The sequence below is a fragment of the Trichoplusia ni genome, chromosome 16 (assembly GCF_003590095.1).
Source record: "Trichoplusia ni isolate ovarian cell line Hi5 chromosome 16, tn1, whole genome shotgun sequence".
Lineage (NCBI taxonomy): Eukaryota > Metazoa > Arthropoda > Insecta > Lepidoptera > Noctuidae > Trichoplusia > Trichoplusia ni.
In genome coordinates this window covers 3917969-3941280 of record NC_039493.1, presented here as the reverse complement: position 1 = coordinate 3941280, position 23312 = coordinate 3917969, and the positions used below count along the sequence as shown (strand labels likewise).

The following is a 23312-nucleotide window of genomic DNA, read 5'->3' as shown; positions in this document are numbered from 1 at the left end:
CATTGACTTTGACAGTCAGCAACATATTTTGCGACTATGTCATGCTTTCGGCGAAATGTTTGATTTCGAAATGATTTCATAATAATTTATCATGCCAATTATAACTGAAAGGAAGTGTTTTCAATTTTTCAAGGTAAGCTCTCCTTCTTATACTCGTAAAAAAATAAGTAACAGTTTTGTTTTGAGTTAGTTTCGGCGTTTCTAAGTGTTGTTTATGTTGTTAGGTCATAAAAGGTTACGTTGGGTTCGGTAGTCATGCTGGAGCTGCTTATAAACGGCTGTAGAGAGGGCTGGCGACTCATTTCGATCCAACCGCCAATGCTGGAAGATAGTAACGGTACGCCAGTCGACGAGTTCGATTGCAGCGACATGGACGCCTGCTATGAAACATTCGATAAAGATGGGTATGTTTTAAAATAATTAACAGTATTTACTAACAGGAAAACTAAGTTAAACTTTTACTGCAATAGTTCCTGACTCAGTTCTGAATTACAGAGTTATTTCTTAATATTTTTGAAGCAAATCTTGTGTTGTTCCATAAAATAAAGTTTATTTATTGTTTTGCTACAGTTGATTTTTGTAGTAACCAGAGACCTTGATTAGAAACACATAATTTATTTAAATTATTTTAAATTGAATTATCAACACAAAAAGCTTTATTTATTTTTGTTGAGTATCTCCTCTTTCAATAATTTGCTGGTAAGCATTTATTCATAACTCATGTACCTACCCTGGTATAAGTAAAAAATATATTTGATGTATATTGATCCATTATAAACTCAGGAAATTATTATGGAAATAAAGTGTGATCATACATTTTCCTTTATCTCTAGGAACTAGCAAAGGAATTATACATTCTGCCATGATGTTATCAGATGTTTTTTTTTTTGCAATGATGGGTGAAAGTTTGTTTCATAAAATTTAAGTATTACATTAAAAAGTTTATACTTTGTAATTTTATCTACTTGCAGGTTATGTGGCTTATCATTAAAGTTATTTATTTTGAAGTTTTAAATAATTTCATACTTAATATAAACACTACAAATATTGTTTAATACTGTATCACAGTTTAATGTAAACATATCATTAAACTGACTGTTTCTTTTATGATCTTGTAATAATTACTACTCAGGTAATTTCGTTATCTATAATTTATAACATCATTACTGAAAACCATTAAATTACTTAAACATATAAAATAAAAGGAAGTAAGAGAGAAGAAGAAGAGCCTTCATAAAAGAGGTTTATTTCTCTGTTAACTCTAAAACTATTCAAAAAGCCAGTTCAGCCACACCTGTATTTCTTATTTTATTATATGAACATTTTTTTAGTAGTACAAATATAAAATTCCTTAGACCATCCAAATTCCAATGTCAAGTGTTAAATGATTTGTTTACTTAAATGTTGCGTCAGATGTAAAGCGTATTTTTGAAGAGCACATGAAACCGAATTACTTAGCAAAATACAGCGTAAATAGCTAAGTGCTAGCTACAATGATCTCGTGACATCATGCGGGATTAATCTCCGAATGTCTTGAACATTAGAGAGGAACAAACATTATTTGCTCATTAAAAATGTAATGCTTTAAAATTTGCCGATGTGTGGGTGTCGATGTCTGTTACTGCCGAACAAGACAATTTTGCGTAGAAAGTGTCCAAGTAACTGTATTCAAAGGATGGAAATCTCGCTAATAAGGCTTTCAATTCGGCGCGGTTAGCCGAGTAGTATTGGTCACCACGCCAAACCCATTGCGCTACGTATCACGGATTCAATCCCCTCTTAGGATTAACATTTGTATAATCCGATCCGATGAGCTTGATCTAAGTCTAGGCGTCATTTTGTATTTGATTTGAATATTTATGAAACCCCCGTGTCGTGAGGATTAAAATCTATAGTGAGGAAGTCGTTGTTTTATTCAAAATAATGTCATTTGATTTAAAATAACAGTCGCCAAGTGTATTAAAAAAACACCGTAATGGAAATAATGCCATTCTTAATTTAGAAGCGTTTACTTAACAAAACTATAATCACCTCACTTAAATATCGAAATCGCAGCCTTATAAGCTAAATAGCAAATTGCTAAACACTATCGCTGATTGCCGTCGACATTTTGCCATTGTAGCGGACTCTACTTTAAATGTCGCAATTAACACTAAACTGTTATTAAGCCGGTGCGACGGAGTCAATTACTGACAAGTCGTTACTCACGCTTACTTCAATAGTTAATAGGTAGGGACAGCAACTGAATTAGATTAACAAACGAGTTGATATTTTCAGTAGTTTTATGTCAAGGTTATTTTTGTATACGTGTAAAAAAAACAAGGCTTTTGTATTAATTTTGTTACCGACAGTACATTTATTCAGCGTTTTCTGCAAGTTTTTCTCATAGGCTCTTCAGTGTCTTAATTCTAAGCAAATGCCTCCCTTAAATATTTTTGAAATTCCGCACCACCTCTCACAAGTCCTCACCGTGAACGTTCAATTCATCCGTCAACCTCTTCCGAATATTTAACTAAAAAGTTCTACTAATATTATTAACGTGAAAGTTTGTATACCTGTATGGATGTTTGTTAATCTTTCACACAAAAAAAATAAATACATTTTTATGTAACTTATTCCGCAGATAGTTTTTATCCCGATTTTGTGTTCCCGTAGAATTATTTTATATCTCTAGCGGTCGGGCCCGCGAGCAACAGCTAGTATATATATAAACAACCCATAAAAAAATAACTACTATTATTAATAGTATACAATTATTATTTATAGCAATATCTAGTATATATATAAACAACCCATAAAAAAATAACTACTATTATTAATAGTATACAATTATTATTTATAGCAATATTAATTTGTCTGAATTCCTATTCTGCCCTCTTCCTCTCCACTATATTTTTTGCATGTTCAACAGGGTCCATATTGAACTCTAACTGCTATTTATTTTCTACCATCTCTGTAACATATGGAACGCAATAAATGATTGAGTATTGAGTAAAAATTTGATTCATTTCAAGAACTTTCGACACTTAATAGGTTTATTTGTCTCCAGAGACGGGAAACTAAACCTGGACGAGTTCCGCGTGATCTGCAAAGCGCTATTCCGCAACGACAAGGGCCACATCTACCCGCTGTCGGAGGAGCGCGCGCGCCACATCTTCCAGGTGTTCGACAAGAACGCAGACGGCTTCATCGATAAGGAAGAGTTCACTTTCTGCTGGAATCATTGGATCAAAGTGGTGAGTGCTGGCATCTTGTAATAATATGTTCTATCGTCATTTCTACCATTTAAATAGCAGTATGTAGTATGTAAATATAAAGCGTGATTTATCGAAACGCGGAATGAAATTTAGGAAAAATATGAACTAAAAAACAGCGTATTTTGGTTATTCCAAACAAATTTTGATCAGCTTAAAACAATTTTTGAAAAATATGCTGTGGTGTGGTCATCATATCAAATATGCGGGGCGCCCGTGGCTAAAAGTCGTGAAAAATAGAGAGGTCTGGTACTAAAATGGCTAGTCCTTTGCCCAGCAGTGGCATTTGAAACAGGCTATATAAATCCTAGTCTTCTTGAACACAGCTAATCATTTTCGTGTAAAGAATGACTAAGGAGTATTTTTTATACGACCGTTGCCCATGTTAAGCACTATTCTTAGGTTTTAGTACTTTAGTATAACAGTATCTTGTCTTCATAGATCGTGCGTCCGGTAAGCGCTTTCCTGATCGTGGACGTGCAAAACGACTTCATCTCCGGCACGCTCAACATCAGCAAATGTGACGCGCAGCAAGATGGTAGCGAGGTAAGTTGTAGTCGTAGTATTGAGCTATTCAAGAATCTACTTAAAGGTAATGTGCTAAGGTATAATCTCGCTTGGACGGTAAACTTTCTGACAGGATATGTGGCCAAATTTTATGGAGAAGCTAATTGTTGCAGAACACAGCGTGGATGTCGATCTTCGTACAGGCTAAGCATTAGTGGGATCTGTTAATGATTGTCCTGGTATTGGGTGTGTTTGTGCAAATGATTTGAAGGTCTCTGAAATACCCCAAAAGGAAAGGATTCTATAAGTTAGTGCAAGAAAGGTTTAAAGAATGAATGCCTTTTTTATGAAAACCGACGAATTAATTACCGTTGACTTTTTCTCAGTCCGGCAAAGTTTTGTCAACCAAACAATATTTATATCAGGTAACCTGTCTACTGTCCTTGCAGATTGTGTTTAGTTGCTTTTACTCCAATATTATTGGCTTCCAAATACCACATGATACCAAACATAACTGCAGTGAGGCGGGTGAGAGTAGTACCGCACCATATAAGGGCCTCATGCTACATTATTTGCGCAACACCCTGTATTCGTTAGATCAGTGTCTGTACTACGAGCTCATAAAGCATAACTGTTTACATAGTGCAAGTAAGACGGCAATATATCACACGTAAATGCGTCCCGCTTGCACTGCAGCAAAAGTTCTCGTTCAAGAGTTCACAGTAAGTGGTATGTTCGTGCGTGCCCCCTATATCGACGGTATTAGCATATTTACCGCGAACCTTATCGAAAAATGATACACTACTGCATTACAAAGGAAAAATCACGGAAAAGAACCTCCGCACCAAAGATCACAAATCAAGGGAAAGATAAATGTCTTTGTGTGGATTCAATGAGCAGCAACGTATCAGTACGATCTTACGCATATGATTAACTTCATTATACCAACGATAAGTAGCGATCATGTCCAAGATAATAATTTGATGACACAGATATTCAAATTTCAAGTTAAAGCCGGTAATAATTCTAAATTAAGCTTTAAGTATTGTACTGAGTAACAATTTACAACTTACTTTACTTTAAGCTATATTTTTTTCGGATGTGAAATCATCAAATGACTCTTCCCACCTTGGGTTGAGCAGAAGGCAGCGACTATAACTTACCCTTGTTACTTCGTTTGCCGTTTGTGAACTTGGACCGCGGTAGCCCTTTTGGACAATCCCTCTGGACTTTAACCTTCTTCATTCCAAAGACACAGGATAGCAGATCTAAGATATACATATAAGATAAAGCAATAGTTAGTTAGTAATAGTTTCGGTTGTACCTTTTGAGTACGAAACCCTTAAAGTCTTGAAATACAGGTGCTTTTAACTTCAAATTATTAAGCATGGTTCACTAGGATATCGGTGGCGTATTGAAAACCAACACTCATTATGTAAATCCTGTTAAATTAGTATCTCTAGATGTTATCAGGGCCCAGGTGATCACAACTGTCGCTCCTACGAACATAGCCCCTTATTCGCATGTTATTATACTTACGGATATGTACGGATCTATATTTAACCCTCGCATGTATAAGTTATTAGGAAAGAAATGTACGCCACAACTGATCATTTATATTTTGATTTTTCGATGACTCATTGGTCGCTAAAATTCGAACTAAGCTCAGTTACTTTATCAAGATTGATTTTTTTCGTATGGAGGCGAGTTTTCCTGTGTGTGTGTTTTCCGTTGGATTCCTTCGTACCGAACTAGTAACTCGCGGCTAATGAGAGTGTCAAGTGGAAGATTGGTTAGACCCTTGAGCAGCAGTGGCACGTTCCAGAATAGTAAGAAATAAATTGTACTTCCTTAGAAACTATCCTAACTTTTTTCCTTCTAAATCAATTAACAATGATATGCTATGAGCAGTTGGAGGAGCATTTCTTAAAATGTTGTTCTAGTTGCTAAAGCAATCTAGAACAACTCTTTAAAAAGTTAAAAAATAAATCTATATTTCGGGGTTTCAGGTACTAAATTCGCCGTACGATTATCTGTACGATTTTTTGATGGGAATTGAAATTTGTCTAATGCTTCATATATTTCGCTTTCCTAATCAAGGCTAAGGCCAGCACCATTATTTTATTTATTTTTAGCTATTCATTGAACTATTAAAGTAATTGAACTTTTTATTACATCGAAAACTTTTATACTTAAATCGTTGTTCTTGCTTCGTCATTACGTTAAGTTGTTCTTGTATAATATCTCTTTGATTCTTCTGTGCGTGCAAGGAATCGAGCTCGCAACGATTACTACTTTCAGCAAGAAACCGAACAATCGTATACTAGCAATTATATTACCATTAAAAAAGCATGTTGACATTATTGCTCCTCTCCAATTCACCTAATGGAATGTGAAAAAATGGGATGTTTCCAAAAATTCATGCAGACTTCGCTCTATCTTAAGTCATTTCATTTTCATTAACATTTTGGCGTACATCGTCGTCATCGCTTGTCATCAAGTATTTAGACCCACACTGATCGTATCCGAACATAAAGACGGATCAACTGACCCCACTCCACTAAATAAATTCATATATTCAAATCGTAATGCAAGTCTGGATGAAAACGTATTAACTGAGGTCAACAGCAAAAAACGTAACAAAGAAGTTCCATAATTGATTAGCGAACTGTCCTTAACAGTCGATGGGGCGTGACGCACACACGCACACGACCTAATCAATGGCTCACTGTTAGGTCGATAATATAACCGTGGAGAGATGCCCTCTAAATTATAGATTTTTGATACTATCTACTAGATAGGAACCCTTTGTTTGTAGTCTTTGTAGGTTTCGGGGGAGTCTCCGGTAGCCTTGGTTTCGTATAAAGAAAGTTCGGAACGTATTTGTGTATAATTTCTCATGGATGCCGATTGTCATGTCATGTTATAGATTCTCCTTAAAATGTCGGTCCATTGATATACTTATAAGTACGATTATTTCGCATGTTTTCTTGAGATTTCAAATCCATGTAAACTGGAAGTGAAAGTCAAACAGTGGTAACTTGGTCTTTCATTATGTATGTTGACACACACAATGTGTCATTTTTTAATAATATCTAGGTAGTTGATGTAAAATCTGCCTTCAGCAGTAGTTAATTTGATATCTGAGGCCTTATTTAGATACTCATTCGTCGCTAAAATTCGAAAATAGCAAAAAAATATTTTTCTTGTCTGTAAATCGTTAATATACAAAAGGTGGTCAGTATGAAGGAAAACCAATTATTTTATCAGTTTCATTACCCATTTTTCCTGGTTATCAAGTATGTGCCATAATTAACTTTCTGTGCTAAACACTTGTGCTATTTTAATATTAAGATAATAGGAAACTGATTCTCAGCGGCTGGGATTTATCAAACACAGTTTTTATATCATAGAAGCAACTTCTAAAAGACCTACCGTGGTCTCATTTCTAAAAAATAATAATAGTAAAAACCATTCATCAAATACGCCCAAACTCATTACTTGTCTAAATTAAATTTACTTTTCGCGGTCATCGTACTAATAATAGTGAGCTGCACTTTTATAATCAATATTACATTTGTTTTAAAATCTCTACTAAATATTTGCTTTTATCATGCGATCAACAATGTTTAAAGTGTTTTATGGTTATGAAGCACACCAGGCGAAGATGCTAGAACGAAATAGTTTTCCACTGAACCTGGACCAGCCTAGCGTTGTATAGAGAGAGATAGAGAGCTTAAGACGCTTTACCCTGCAGGGGGATTGAAAGAGAAATAAATCATATTCATCTATTTCATCCTCATCATTATCTGTCCATATTCATCCACTGCTGGACATAGGCCTTCCCAATTGCACGCCATCGAGATCTATATTCGTCTGCTTGCATCCAGCCTCTTTCCGGATTAGATATGAAAGACAGCTTGAAGAAATATACGACCTTAATGTGTATACTTCTTAATCTTTCAAAGCGCAATGAATGTTGTAGTTGTAGTAGTTTTCCGCTCGTCAAAAAACTTCCCATCCCAGAATCCTTGATGCAAAAGCAGCAAGATAGTTTCATGATAAGAAGTTCCCTTATAGCATTTGCAAACTGTTATATGAAGTTATTGTCTGCCATTTAACATACTGAAACAATGCAAGGTCATGTTAATACAAAATAGTTAAAAATAAATCGTGATTCTACTAAACTTGGGTACATATTATAAACTGAAGCGAACTTACGTCACGCTCATAAACTGAATGTGTATAAAGTGTCGCCTATGACGTTGTCAAAGCGAGATGCCGTTAGTGTTGTGTAATGTTCCTTCTCGCTTTTTTATTTAGAATAGTATTGAATAAGTGCACGTAGTACATCCTTTGTACAGTTTTTACAGACATTAACATAAAATTATTTAACTACTAGGTACATAGTTTTTCTAATTGAAAACTTGCCCATTCTTTTTAATTGATGTCGAGGATAATTATGTGTGAGAAGTAAACAAAAATCAACTTACAAGATTGTTATCAAGACACTTCATTTAACCAATTTAACCATTCTTTTTTACCAAATTGAAACGCCATGACTTTTATTCATTTTTAAAGTGTCCTGGCTTTTTACAAACATTCTTATCACATGCATAAAGTATACCCAGAATTAGGAGACGCATAGATCACTCACTTATTTTTTCCAAATGCAGAATGGAACCTGCAAAACTTCGCGTCCGATAGACGTTTTCTGCGTGACCACCTGCGTGGCAATCCGTGCAACCAATTTACATTTTTACCTAATTACTTAAACCCAAAAACTGTGATTACCATAATTATTTTTAACTTTACGCATGCATTATCCTGTCAACAAACAGCTAATCAAACTACATACAGTACATAATAGCAAGTCATGCATTACAAAGAATACAATGATGAATATTTAAATACGTACTATCGCGCATGCGCGGGAGTGTCCCTTTGTGTATCATCATTCATCAAGTGCCACAATACTGAGAATCTTATGTACAGTAAAACATTAAGAAGTTTAAATATGTTAGGAAAGAAGTCGGTTTCCCGTAGACTCAAGATGTAGTCCATTTTAAGGCAATATTAACCGCGCCTCAATCAAAGGAATTTCGATTTAAGGTGTTTAGATTACAGTTCTGGAATACCACAGTAATTTTAACTATTTGCCCTAAATCATTATAAGAACAGAGCATATAGCGAACATTTTTCTATTTAGAATGTTTTGAATGATGATGGTTTTTTTTACAGTTCAAACTAAAACTGTGGTATTTTAAAATGTAATAGACGAAATGCCGCAAAACGACAAAAAAAAAACCTGCTACGGTTACTGCCTCAGCACTCCAATAATGCGACAAGTTTTAAAAACTAATAAATTCCCAATCTTCATGTAAAAAGCAATAGATTAGTTCTTGCGAAAACTTTTGAGTTTCGTGCAAAAACTTTGCTATGTGTTGGCAATCAATTCGACTGCAGGTATTGTTCGATACGCCAGCCACCCCCCCCTCTCCCAATGCTACTTGCAAAAGTGTTAAATTTCGGTTTTCACGCGATCTGTCCTATCATGCCTTTAAATCTAGGAAGATGGAACGGTGACTTTTGCAGTGCTATTCATTCAGTATTCTGTTTTTGGTTGTTTGACACTTGAGAAAATGTGTTTTAAAAATGAACTACTTAAATCAATGTCCTACAATTAAACTTCAACTCTAAACTTGACAATTTGTATTGTTATAATATTTTACTGACATGAGGTGGTTATAAGTTTGACGTGTCTGTCTGTCTGTCTGTGGCATCATAGCCTACGAACCGATTTCTATTTATTTTGTTTTGTCTTAGTCTTTTTTTCCATGAAATGGATCAAGTTTGAAGTATGTATGGTTATATCTATTTTTAAAACCATAAATATTTTTAATATTTAATCTAGGAATATACGATATAATCTTCAGATTAGCTACGATTACAAACGTAATGCCGATAAATGAGTAATAAAGTATCACAATGACCAGCAATTTTCCTACAACAGAATAATTCAACGTCATCATATCATGATCGTAATTCAATTGTTATTTATTGGACTGGACTCTGGAGGAAAGGGTCGGAGGTGTGGTGACAATCACGTCAGATAAGCCAGTGGAATGTGGCCAGGACTTTGAAAAGACCGAGAAGTTTTTTTTGGAGTTCTCTGCTTAGCAGTAGGATCTTATACGTATACACAGTCCTCGTCCTATACATATATGGAAGCTCTTAATATAGAAGTTAGACAGTGTACATTTGCGTAGTGCTGTGTTCAGGTCACAGTGCCAACAGTCCCTCTTAACATCCATTTAAGTGGATAAATATTACTAATAGGATGACAGGAGAGGAGTGGATTTTTTTATCGTAAGAGTTAATTCTACGAGAGAAATCGTATTATGAATTATGATATCAGCTCAGATAAAATCTACAGCGATTGTCGCACGCGATCAAATGGACATAAAAGCCGCTCGACGTCTAACGACGACGATTCTAAAATTTTGAATTTCCATCCCTTTTTTTATTTATTTATATAGTTTCACACCTGACTTCGCCAGGAAATTTAGCTTTAACTCTAACAACCTAACACTAACAAGCTTATCCTTTAATAAGGCTTTTCTGAACAAAGTCTTCTAACTAGCAAAATATCCTTCCTCATAATATCCCCAGACAAAGCGGATGCTTCCCGACCTCCCCGTTCTCCGGTGTCTAATAGTTTAGGAGTGGAGTTTAACTTCCAGTTATCGTCACGCAATCTTCTAACGTCACACAATACCGCTATTTCACGCTGTTCTATTAGTTTATACTTCCTCGACAAGTGATTCAAATTGATCAGCGTCCCTTAAACTCTCTTGTGCGAGCAAAAAATATTGTATGTTTTTGTGTAGAAGTGCTTGCAATACTTATATGTGTTATATGCCATGCCATTAGTAACTGCCCCTCAATTTTTAGTGATGCCTTATGATATTCTGTACCTTGGCCCACGCAGCAATTATATTTTGCAAGAAAATAATCCATCAATCAACTCCTCAATGGAAACCCCAAACCTTTTAACCTACTTCCAAAAAAGCATTACATAACCATGCAGCAAGTTCACAAACTCCAGCAGTTAGTAATTGCCTATTAAGATCGAGACGGGCCAAAAATAATGTTGTAAAGGTTAATTCGGAGCTGCTTCAGCTTCACACCTGCCTACCAATTAGGCGATCAGGGTGGGGGCCGTGCCAGGCGCCGCCCGCCGCTACGGAAAGGGTTATACATCGAATTTCGGATTTCTAAAATTGGTTACACGTTGTACCGAAGTAGGGTGTTCATGATGGCCCAGTGACGTCATTCTATTCAAGTTTGTTGCCTCTTGTGAAATTAATTAGGTTTTTTTTTATTATTATCTTTAGTTCAGGTTCAAGGTCTTGAATATGCTAGGATTATTTGATCTATATTCTCCTAAAAAGCTGTTTATTATTAAGACGTTATTAATAATCTTCAAACTTGTTTCGAAGTATTTACCTATTATTAAAAGAATTTAAACGAGGTGTCTATTAAACGAATGATGGTTTTATTGTTATAAATTACCTAAATGTTTTTAACATTAAAATAATCTGTTAACATGTATGTAAAGAGCTTCGGAGGAGCACTAACATCACAAAACGACCGATATCACGAAAAAAGTTTAAGACAGCAATGTAGGTCTGGGTGTCATCCTTATTGCCAATTATGAACAACCGCTCCATTATTTACAAGGCTATTCCGCTGAACAACTTATGGTACATGGTACCGGCAAAAACCGCAAGGCCTCCAACCCTAGGCATGCTGCCAAATAGAATTGTCCCTTCGAATGACTACCTTTCAACTATCCAAGTCTAACTGAATCAATAAATTCATTGCATCTGCTCGTGCCTCTTTAGAACTGCATTGCACTGTCGTGTCAAGGTCGTCCCAAGGTTGGAAGGAAACGGAATACAGTCGTAGACAAATAAAAGTAAATGAGCTTTCCGAGCCGACGTTTGTTTGAAAGTTGTTTTTTTTATATTTCTTTGTGTATAGATAGTGGGTTAGGTATTGACCTTTAGCGTTTATGTAATTCCTGTCTGCTACAATATTGGAGTAAACAAAGATTGTTTTGAACAGCTTATGAACATTAAGTGAATCCATAAGAGCTCGTGTCTAAGCAACAGCTGCAAATTGATCGGTCACAGATTAAGCTAAACTTTATACGGTCGGTCCGTGGATGGGTGGCCATCTATGTCGTAACGAGTTCCTCCGTGTTTCGGAAGACACGGAAGCTAGGAAGTCAAACTACCAGGGTATCATGTTGCCCTGGTGACTACGAGGAGGAGGAAGTCAGATGTAGAGGCACACCTTGTAAAACACATGATGATGTTTTGTACCGGTCCTGTTGTGTTTAAGATCCAGTTCGCTCGTTGTTGCAAATATCATAGATGTCATATATTTTATACCAGTTCGGGGAATCAACAAAAGACTACCTAAATGTTAAAATTGTTGGGCTAAAACTTACCTCTAGCATTTACTGAAAATATATTATCATCGAATTGAAATTAGTTTAGCAAAATCTACATTTTATTGATTATAATCAATTCTGATCGCTGACCCCGTAACCTAAGACCGTAATGTACTTGATTAAATTGTCTGGGCCTATTCAAATCCAGCCTTTGGTACCCACAAACGATTTCCAGCAACAATGCTTGTGCGGATTTCTGCCACAATGATTCCATACGCCTTGACATCAGTCGATAAATAATAATGCTATTGTCGTAAATAATAGCTGTTTGCTAAGCCCATTTGAATATAGACTGTATTACATTAAAATATGATCGTATTTTTCCTAAATTAATAGATTGTGACAAATGTGATTAATTTTCTGCGGGCCTTTTCGACGATGTATGGGTTGGGGCACGCTATGTCGAACAAATTACAGCATTCGGTTAATGTATCGATTGTTAATACTGATTGTTATAGATTACGATGCGCAATTTGTAAATGAAAAGTGTAATACATAATTTTAACCTGCGTTTGTTAATTTAGATGATTACTTTGAATAAAAATAATTTCGTGTCGTTCCAAAAACTTTCAAATTTTTAAAATTTCGTTTATTATTTTACTACCTACTTTTAAATAGCTTCGATACTATGCATTTTATTTCAATTCAAAACTGGCAACAATAAAAATAAAAATTAAGCCGAAAATACAAAGAAATAAAGTCCCCGCATTTTACGGCCCTCAAAAAGTTTCATAACCAAAGAAAAGTTTATTGAATGACGTCACAAGATCTCCATACATCCTATTTATGTAAGTCGGCTAGCCCAGCCCACATTATCATCTACATGGGTTTACATTAAACCTGATGGGTATACAGCAAAAGCTGATGGGTATACAGCAAAAACTGATGGTACCAACCATAACAGGGTATTTTAGGTCTATTACAACGGACTAGAATTGATTTTGCTAAATTGATAAGGAGGCATAAGTCGTGTCGGCAAATTGTGTTCGAGTAATACTGACATTATTCTAATGGGACACAAATTGTGAGTAAACCGAATAGCGGTGTTCAGCGAAATTCTGGTTTTAACTCAGAATATATGTGTGTTCACACTAAAGTTCTCTTTTGTGATCTTTTGTCTTATAAAACGACTCCCGCACCAAGCAATTGAATTACGGAAAGAGTTTCACAAACATTCAAGTACGAGGACCCAAGACAAGCATTCGTGGATCGGACAAACGCTTGTTCGACGCGATAAAAGGACCTGTGCACCACGCACACTGCGTTTGGCTTGGTGATCTATAACACCTGGCTATCTGGGATTCACACTTATTATTAACCATCCGCAAACAAATTGGATACCTCCAATGATTTCTATTATCTTCAGTTTTGAACTAAATGGTGTTTCATTCTAGGTGGTTGAGCCGATCAACCGGTTGCTGGACACGGTCCCGTTCGACGCGCTCTTCTACTCCCTGGACTGGCATCCTCCCGACCACGTCTCCTTCATCGACAACGTGCATATGAGGGAACTGCACCCCTCTAGCCCGGTAAGTTTAAATATCAACAGCATTTTAGCCCACTGCTCGGTGTAGTCATCACCTCCTTTTTACCAAACTCTCGTAAAATAAAATGGTTAGACAGCGTTTAAAAAAGAACAAGTTTATAGATCGCCTCTTTTATAATTTTAAGTTTAAGTAATCATTGCGTAAAATCAAACTTAAGCATTTCCCCATGCCTGGACAACTGTTTTCTTTAACGCCGCGATCAAACTAAACATGTAGTCACTTACCGACTGTAGAGACTAAGTGTATTGTTTGTTCATCTTTTCGCACCTTACACACAGCATACGTATAGTCTCTAAGCCTACTTACAATCGACATCTTGGCGATGAGTTTCATTTAAACGTAACTTTAATGAAAATGCAGTGAAAAGCATTTAATTTTAAGTTTCGCAAAGTCTGACGTCAAAAGCGTTTAAAAAAAACTGAAATATCGAAAACCTTTTGAATTACGGTAAATGAAAGTCATTAGGTTATTCTTTACCTGGCACCACAGCTGTGAATTTTCGCACGCCGATAGACACTTCAACTTTGCTTTTGTTCCTTCACCTTTTGTACCATATGATGATCAATAGTTTTGTAGTTCTAAGTTTTTTTGGTACAATAATTTACCAATACCAAAATTATGTTGTAGTAAAATATACCTTACGAAGTTGAATTATAAAATTAGGTTCTAACAAGTAAGAACGTAATTTCTTCGTAACAAATTTTATAGCTATCTATTTTAAGCTGCGCGAAGAAATAAATGACCTCTGTTTAGCATTGATGTAAATTTAAAACATTGGAAGCTATTTAAAATTGAACATAGCTAAATCTCGGAAACAGTTTTTGTTTTAATTCGTTTCAACACTTTTTTATTTCATTACCATCTTTATTGGTGTCATATTGTTACCAACTTTAGAGTTGATTGTTGAGCTGGTTGTCCCTTAGTCAAATAACATTTTGATAACCGTTATCGTTGATAGGTAAAATTACAGATTTAAGTCACGTGACTAAATGAAACCGAAAGGACATATACATTTGGTTTTTTCTATTAGCAATACTGTAGACATAGGTATAGATACAATACGTCTACAGACAAGTTCTACTACATACTAACAGGATTTCAGACATAGATACATAACATTCAGGTCATTAAATATCTTGAAATCACGAACATAACCTATGAGTTTTTTTATCTGCTTCCTAATATGTAAGATCATAATACACATCCAAGTTGAATGCCAAACCCCTTTGTCTAAATGTCAAGTACATGATACTGTCCCGAACAAAAAACAATAAATGTTTGAGTGGTGAATTGTGCGCTTAAGTAAGTTCCCATAAAAATGTCAATAAAAATTTAATGGAACAAACTTTTTGAGGACGATCCGAACTTGACCTCGATTCCGATTTAAGGGTTGTCGATAGAGGTTTTATTCTCATTGCAATAAAAGATTTGGCAAATGACTGGTTGAATTGAATGTACGATTTATTTGAGTTCGAAAAAAATGTAGAGTTTAAGTGACGTCATTTAATTTTGATCGGAGTATAAATATTTATACGATGGGCAACAAAAGTTGATTGACAAAATCAGACTTAAAAACTGACAAAAATGTTCTATGACGCCTGCAACATACGTTACGTTTTAGTTACAATATTATTGGTAATTTTATGGTTTTAAAAAGTCACATTTTTTTTTTGCTGTTTTATCAAAACTCAATTTGTTTCTGTTTTCACTGCAAATTAAACGCAAAATCAAAATGGTTTTGTTTTAAGTATCCTTTTAATCATTCACTTTCCAAAATATATCCACTTCGACAAACTTGCACATCATTTCCCTCCGATCTCCCGTGACCAACCCTAGCTCCCACCGTTGTCTACGTTCGTGCTGAGCTGGTGCCACGCGTCCGACGTACTCTCCGCTACTCGATCACGGAGCCCACTAATCGATATTAATGCGTATTTTTGTTTGTGAGCTTCAAAATTATGCGAGAACAGACATTAACCCCTGCGATGTAAGATTTTGGATTAATAATTGTTGTTTGGTAACAATCAATGACAGTAGTACTCTCTGCACTTGGCTTTCATAACATTTGCTTATCAATCTTAATGAAATTCACTAAGAAAAAATCACTCTCATTATAAATTATTTCACAAGGGAAATTAACAGAGTAATAAAAATGTACTTCAGTCGTAAATTCTAAATATAATTACGTTTAGGATTTACGACTGAAGTTATTTAATGATGCAACCGGACATTAGTTTAGACCCAACCGGAGTCCTTAATCCATCTCATGTTTAAAGACTCCGGAAAATAGTCAGACAATCCCGATAAATACTCGTGAGCAGACCGTTGCAGCATTTAATCATGAATCCTTCTCACTATAGCTTCTATAAAAAAAAAACATATGATTTATGTATTTAGACGTTATTGTTAATAACATCGTATAATCTACCAGGTGCCAGCCGACAAGGCTCAGGCATACGACACGGTGGTGTTCGCGGGCCCGCCGCCCATGAAGCAGCGCCTGTGGCCGCGACACTGCGTGCAGGACACCTGGGGCGCCGAACTGCACAAGGATCTCAAGGTACCAAACTATGTAGCTATACGCTAGAGCATATTACCAACTAAGGATTTGTAGTTCATAATATATTATGCCTATCACTTTTCGATCGACAACTTTTGACTGCACGGATAGCCGTGCTTGAAGTGCAGTGGTTGAAGTCACCAAGCCAAGCTGCCTTGCCTAACCATGCCAGTAATGCTTGTCCTGAGTCTATGTTTCTTTGAGCGTGCGACTTACACACACAGTTTGTGGAAGCCTCCGCAACACAGTCGCAGTTTTTTTACCTAGTCTGGCTTCAAAGAGCTGTTATTTTGTAAAAAAAACAAGATTAAGATCAACAGAATATCTTGCTTTAGGTGCTGGAGGGCGCTGTAAAAATTTACAAGGGCACGAACCCCGAGGTGGACTCGTACTCGGTGTTCTGGGACAACAAGAAGCTGACGGACACCAGCCTCAGCAACCAGCTGCGGCTGCGAGGAGCCACCGACATCTACATCTGTGGACTCGCTTATGATGTCTGTGTTGGTCAGTACCACACCTCACAAGGGTATTTATTACTAATAAATACTATATTACCTTTAAAGTCATAAACTTGCGTATTTTGAACCAATGTACGAAAGATCTGACGTTAATAAGTCTATAGTCTCCGAAAAATCATAGCCCAATCATTCCGCCAATTCATTTCGTTTAAAGCTTTACCGACTAGTATTTTTTTTTTCTTTGTATGTTTTCCTTAATCCGTCCCCGAAAATCATGGCCCATTTCAAAACTCGTCGTTTTTCATTTCGTTTAAAGCGACTGATATAAAATTTTAAGTTTTTATTTTTGTCACAACACAAAATTCTTCGAATCTATCTCAAGAGTTACACAAAATTTTAATCTAAACCTTGCTATATTGATAAGTCAACTTATTCTTGTTCCCCGTGTGTTCAGGAGCGACGATTGCGGACGCGCTAGCTATCGGTTACCGCGCCATCCTCATCGAGGACGCGTCCCGCGGCGTCGACCTCGCAGACATCGAGAAGACCAAAGCTACCATCGTCAACAACAACGGCGTCATCGTTAACTCTGATGAGGTACATATATAACTAGTATTTAATTATTTTGTACGTTCTGACGAGCACATTTAACGCGAATACTTTTAAATTACATCATCACCATCGATCTAGCCTGTTCCCAACTATGTTAGGTTCGGCTTCCAGTCTAACCGGATTCAGCTAAGTACCAGTGTTTTGCAAGGAGCGACTACCTATCAGACCTCCCCCACCCATTTACCTGGGCAAGACGGTACCCCTTGTTAGACTGGTTGTCAGAGTTTCAAGCTTCTGACTACCTGTAACGACTACCAAAGATGTATGAATAACAGCCGGGACCCACAATTTAACGTGCCTTCCGAAACACAAATAATCATATAATCAAACATCAATAACAAAAAACTGAGATGCCAACTCATTCTATTTTAGTCTTTCTTTTCGTAATAATTCTTCATGCTTTATTAAAAGTTTTAACTGCTTTATTCGCATTTATTTGAACGGAAACCGAGAAACCTGTTGAAATTTCAATACAAAAATGTTACTATTGCCCTAACTATCTGTCGTACTCTCCATAAACAATCAGCTCTCACATACAACTATATCCCCAGGTGCTAGCCATGGTGGAGGGTCGCGACAGGCGGCCGGAGCTCGGCTACAAGCTCGCGATGGAGCTCAAGAACGCTATGGAGGACAAGTGAGGGCCCACACACTACGTAACACGCACCGACTAGTTACATACAGCTTATCATGCCTATAACATGTACGAACAGCGACATCTGGTGAGCTTCTTGTTATTCAGTATACCTAGTATGTAGTTCAGTTTGAATTATGATGAAGTTATGAATTTATTGTAGTCAAAATGTTCCCTATGTGGGGTAAGGTGTAGAAGTTAGATATGGTTATTAGCCGATAACTATATCTTATTCTGGTAACTTGACATGTTAATAAAATATGCTGAAGTTAAAAAGCCTATCTTGTCTCTCGAATGTAAATGTTTTATTCTAATAATTAATGTACAGTGTCACAAAGCTAGGTATAGTAGCATGGTATATCTTGACAAAAATCTGAATCAGAATCCTAGTGTTATTTAGCATTCATTGCAAAACTAAGTTCATTGTTTAAGTTACTTTCAGAATATATAACAAACAAAAAAACAATAGATCGCATAGCAAAACGCTCACCGATGTCACTAAAAGTACACAGACCTGTCATTAATATCAGTAATTTATTTTTATTTATTGTAATAGCAACATCCAGTGAACTCCTAATTTAGACTAGGATTTTCTTTAGGAGCCTACCACAACGTTTTAAAGTAAATATTATTATAATTGTGGAAGCGTGACAGCGCTATACATGACGTGTAGGCGTCTCTCTTTCACACGTAATAATATTAATTTAAGATGGCGGTATGGTCTCAGTCTTCTTCATTATTTCGTTCAGCTAGTGATGTAGAAATGTACTTATAATTATGAAAGAAGCCATTATTTATTAGATAAATAGTACTAGACAATTAACTTACCTAATATAATACTAAATCTTAACTTCTAAACGATCAAATGTAATAACCTAATAAGTCAATTGTTTAGTACTCCTAGTATTTATTAGGATGGTACTTAAAGTACCTGTCGATGTTGACGCGTAGTACAAAATAAGTTATGTAGACATTTAGGAACTTAATGTAACATGAAGACACTAATGTCATACATATCCTTCTGAATTGTTTCCTTGGGTTTGCTAACATTAAAAATATGGTAGTATTTGGTAGTAAATATGCCAGGGTCAGATGAGATAGTTTTTACTTTTTTAGTTAAGACTTTAATTTAGCTTATTTATTAATTTAGGAATAACCTTTCCAGTGTTTCTCGTTGTAATTTATTTATTTATGAACAAATTATTATTCATAGTAATTATTTATTTTGTGTTTAGTGATCCTCAAAGGCGTATTGATTATGCCTAAATAGATAGACTAACGTTATTGTTAGAACTAACTATTGCACTGAAATATTACATTTAAACTATTAATGATACTTGACAAAAATAGTCCATAAAGGAAACCATTACATTTATTATTTATTAGATCTAATAAGCGATTTAGAACTAACACTTACAAGAAAAAATGGAGTTAGAAAAACAGTTTAAAAAATAGCACTGAATATACCTACTGCTACCCAAAAGATTAAACCGTAATGGTTTTCAAACATAAGAGTTAAACTCCATTAATATTCAAATTAATACAAAAAAAAAATATGTTGGAATATTAGAAATCTCATTATTTCATGACATTTTCAATCATTGTATTCTTAATTTTTAATTTCTTTTATAAACAAGCGAGAAATTAATGTTCGCGATTAACCGTTTAATCGTATTATCGATTCTGATTAAATCCGATTATGAATCGATAAGTTTCAGAGGTTAATCGAATAAATGTGTCGTATGTTCTTATTATAAACATACATGTTTGTTGGAAATTTCAAAATATTTTTGAAAACAATCGATTCTACTTATTTACTTTTTTTGTTATTTAGTACTTTGGTAATTAGTGATTTTATTATTATTGACATTTTTGTTTGTAGTAATCGTGTACTTAATTGTAAGAGAAGGCATTAGTTTGTAAGATTAATTGCACCTACGATAGATATAAAGTAGGGTGTGTTTGGGTAAAATAATTATGTTTCATGTAGTGGTGTCATGGTTTAGGCAAAATATTATGAAAATCTATTTTAATTGGGATAACATATTGTAAAAAAACGTGTTCCTTTTCTAGGATTTTATTAAGCGTAATTATTTATTGACTTCATTTATAATTAACATGACAGAGATAACAATATGTTCCTAACTCTTCTTTACGCACCTGTTAGACATTCCTATAGATAATAATAATAAACAATATATTATACGATTGATTGTACCAAAATGACCATACATTCGAGCTTCGCACCGGCAGGGTAGACAATTAATACAATAACACTAGTTCATTATTAAAAGTTAAGGTTAATCTGAGCTATTTTTGAGCATAACACCATGATTCTTGATATAACCTTTCAACGTAAAACTCTTTACTGTCTTAATTGTGCAAGCAAGACAGCGCATTACATCGTGTAGAGTGCCATCTTGCTTTTACAAATAAAATCTTTCGCTAAGATGTGGTAGTAGGCCCCTTCTCAAGTTCAATGTGAAACAATAGAATAAATTCTTAACTAAAGTAGAGTTGAAAATACAGTTTGCATTAGAATCTGAAACTTGTCAAAATTATACGTGTTATTAAAACTGAACAAATTCAGGAATTTCAGCGGAACATAATTAAATCATAAAAGACGATGTAAGATTGAACAAAATAAATATTTAAAAATAGTAAGGCGCAAACTTTTGGTTTTGAAAATTTATTCATTTTATCCTACTTGGTTTTCCTTAATATGCTCAGAAATTGCTTCAGTAATACCATTGTAGACTATTAGAAAGATATCAGTATCTATACATTTGGTGCAATCGTCCGTGAATGTTCAATCGGTCCAGATTGTGTGCCGCCCTGGGAGTCGGAATGATCTGTCGATTGAATCGTAACTGTGCAGCGATATTCATAAATGTACCTTTTATTTATTAAAACTGACCTATGACCTGATGTTAAAGGGTTGTGAAAGCAGGGCGGAATATTACACTGTAAGATTGTCTGGCTTCCACAATGTCATCATTCTTGCTTTGAGAGCAAGTGGCTTTTATTTTTCTAATATTGATTTAATATTAATATATATATGTAATATAATAAAAAACATGTATTATTTAAATACTGTTTCATATATTTGAATGTTATCAAATTGAAGCGATACTTATTTTTAATACAAAAGCGCCTACTTGAAACTTATTTACTGCTTGCGACCGCGTTACCTGGCAATATGACATACCTAATGATAATGTAACGGACTCATGTTATCAGTATTATGCACTAACAAGTAAAACAATGCATTTATATCTCAGTATTAAAGAGAACATACGACTAATACGTAAATTTAAGATATAACTAAAATAATATTGGTCATTTACTATCGAAGTGCTGGGCGAAGATAAGGTCTCCTAGTATTTTACACGAAGCTACTTGTAATCAAACTTAGCATTCTGAATTGTTGTTCGATTTAAAATAACTGTTATCAAATCTAACCTCGTCTGTGATTATTTATTAGTTAGCAATAATCTAACAATCAAGGACAACCCTAGATGAGGTTTACCAGACCATACAGAAGATCTACCATCACCCCTCAAATTAAGACTTGCAGTTGTAGAAGAGAGATGGCGCTTTATGATATGTATAGCTCTGTCTCGCTCTCTCAACCGTAACAGTCATACTCCTAAGTTAAACAGCCTTTCAGAAAACGCAGCTGTTTATAGAAATTAAAATGTATGTTGGTTTGGTAGGCGCTTCCTTAGTTCCTTAAGACCCGCAGGTTTTATTACTTAATAAAAAAAAATCCCGACTTCCCCATGGAAACGGGAGCTGAAAACTGTTGTCCACGTGAACAGAGTCGCGGGCAACAGCTAGTATAGTAGTATTTATGAAAATGTCAAGAGTCAGTCTTAATAAATAAAGGTGAATAGGCAGAATTGTTGGTTGCCTTACTAGATGTGATAGCTTACATTGTTCCTCGTTTTAAATTGTGCACAGAATATAAATTATTCGAAACAATTTGTTTTTTATTTACCTTTCCTAGATAGTGCTATAATAAATAATAAAAAATTTTGGTTACATATCCTAATATAAAAGACCTGAAAGAGCAAAGAAAAATAACTTATTTCGACTTTAATACCTACAACAATACCACTATAAATGAACATAAATTTGGGACTAATAAAACCTCATTTGCAAATAAAACGATTTATTTTCCATCTCCGTTTAATATGAAGTTTTACAAATAAAAAAAACGTGAGTTATCTTAGATTCTAGTTTATATTTATCGTATTATGCATTTACTATCACACTTTGATTTTAAAACAAATTAAAATTTTAATACTAAAACACAGTTGCATTTTAAATAAATATGAATTAACAATATATACAATCAAATATTATATTAATGAATGAACACAGCCCTATGTGGGATCTAAGTTGAATTAATAATATAGTTAAATAAGTTATTTCTACCCTCAATAAAATTAAAAACAAATATTAAAATTACACAAAAAAAAAGAGATCTAATAGTAAATCTCACGTAATCCACAACCGAAAATTTGAAACTAAATGGGATGACCACATTTTTATGTATTTTTTTTAATATCCGTCAGTAGATAATAATGGATACGTATTTTTTCTTTTCTTCCACAAACATAAGTTGGTCAAATTACAAACTTAGCGTGACGTCACTTCCGTGTAAAACTTTTGCGAAGTCGTTACGTAACAAGCCCCTCACCTAAACTGTATCTTCCTTTTTCATTTTTTTATTTCTCAGAGAAAGGCAAAAAAACCAGTCTAATATTTTTTTAGTATCCATCTGAAGGACTATCTATTTTTACCCTATCGTCAACCGTATTCCCAAATAGGGTGTATTATATTTTAATAAAACATATTAGGTAGCCAGTGGCCAAATATAAAAGGACGATTCCGAAAGAGATGCGAATATGGTTCCACATGAAACTGGGATGGACTTAACATTGGATAATCCACCCTATTCCCGTCGTAACATGGTCTAGCATACGTTTAAGATAGGCTAAGAAAACAGATCAAAGTAATTTGGGCTTAGCGAATAAGTTGTCATCTAGTTAAAAATAAATGTATAGGTTGACCTATAGCACGGTGTAAATATTTTATAATAACTTCCGTAAGGCAAATTGATGTACAATAAAAACCATTAAGATGATTTAAAGTTATTTAGCATTCTGATATGATTTCACAACAATACATTATTTAAGAACGATTTACTCACT

The 23312-nt window shown here is 34.9% G+C and overlaps 1 protein-coding gene across 1 annotated transcript; it reads left to right on the top strand.

Moving 5' to 3' along the window:
* Positions 1 to 22077, top strand: LOC113501675. Its single transcript, XM_026882863.1, has 9 exons — positions 1 to 133; positions 225 to 404; positions 3050 to 3236; positions 3696 to 3800; positions 13677 to 13811; positions 16261 to 16389; positions 16725 to 16893; positions 17302 to 17444; positions 18011 to 22077. The coding sequence occupies exons 2-9, from the start codon at positions 256 to 258 to the stop codon at positions 18098 to 18100; spliced, it is 1107 nt and encodes a 368-aa protein (XP_026738664.1). The 5' UTR covers positions 1 to 133; positions 225 to 255; the 3' UTR covers positions 18101 to 22077.
* Positions 22078 to 23312: the final 1235 nt, after the last annotated feature.

Excerpts from the sequence above, each read along its gene's own strand:
- LOC113501675 (XM_026882863.1), top strand. The coding sequence starts at position 256 with ATGCTGGAGCTGCTTATAAACGGCTGTAGAGAGGGCTGGCGACTCATT. Across the intron at positions 13,812-16,260 it reads AACTGCACCCCTCTAGCCCG|GTGCCAGCCGACAAGGCTCA; the intron begins GTAAGTTTAAAT and ends ATAATCTACCAG. Across the intron at positions 17,445-18,010 it reads TCATCGTTAACTCTGATGAG|GTGCTAGCCATGGTGGAGGG; the intron begins GTACATATATAA and ends CTATATCCCCAG.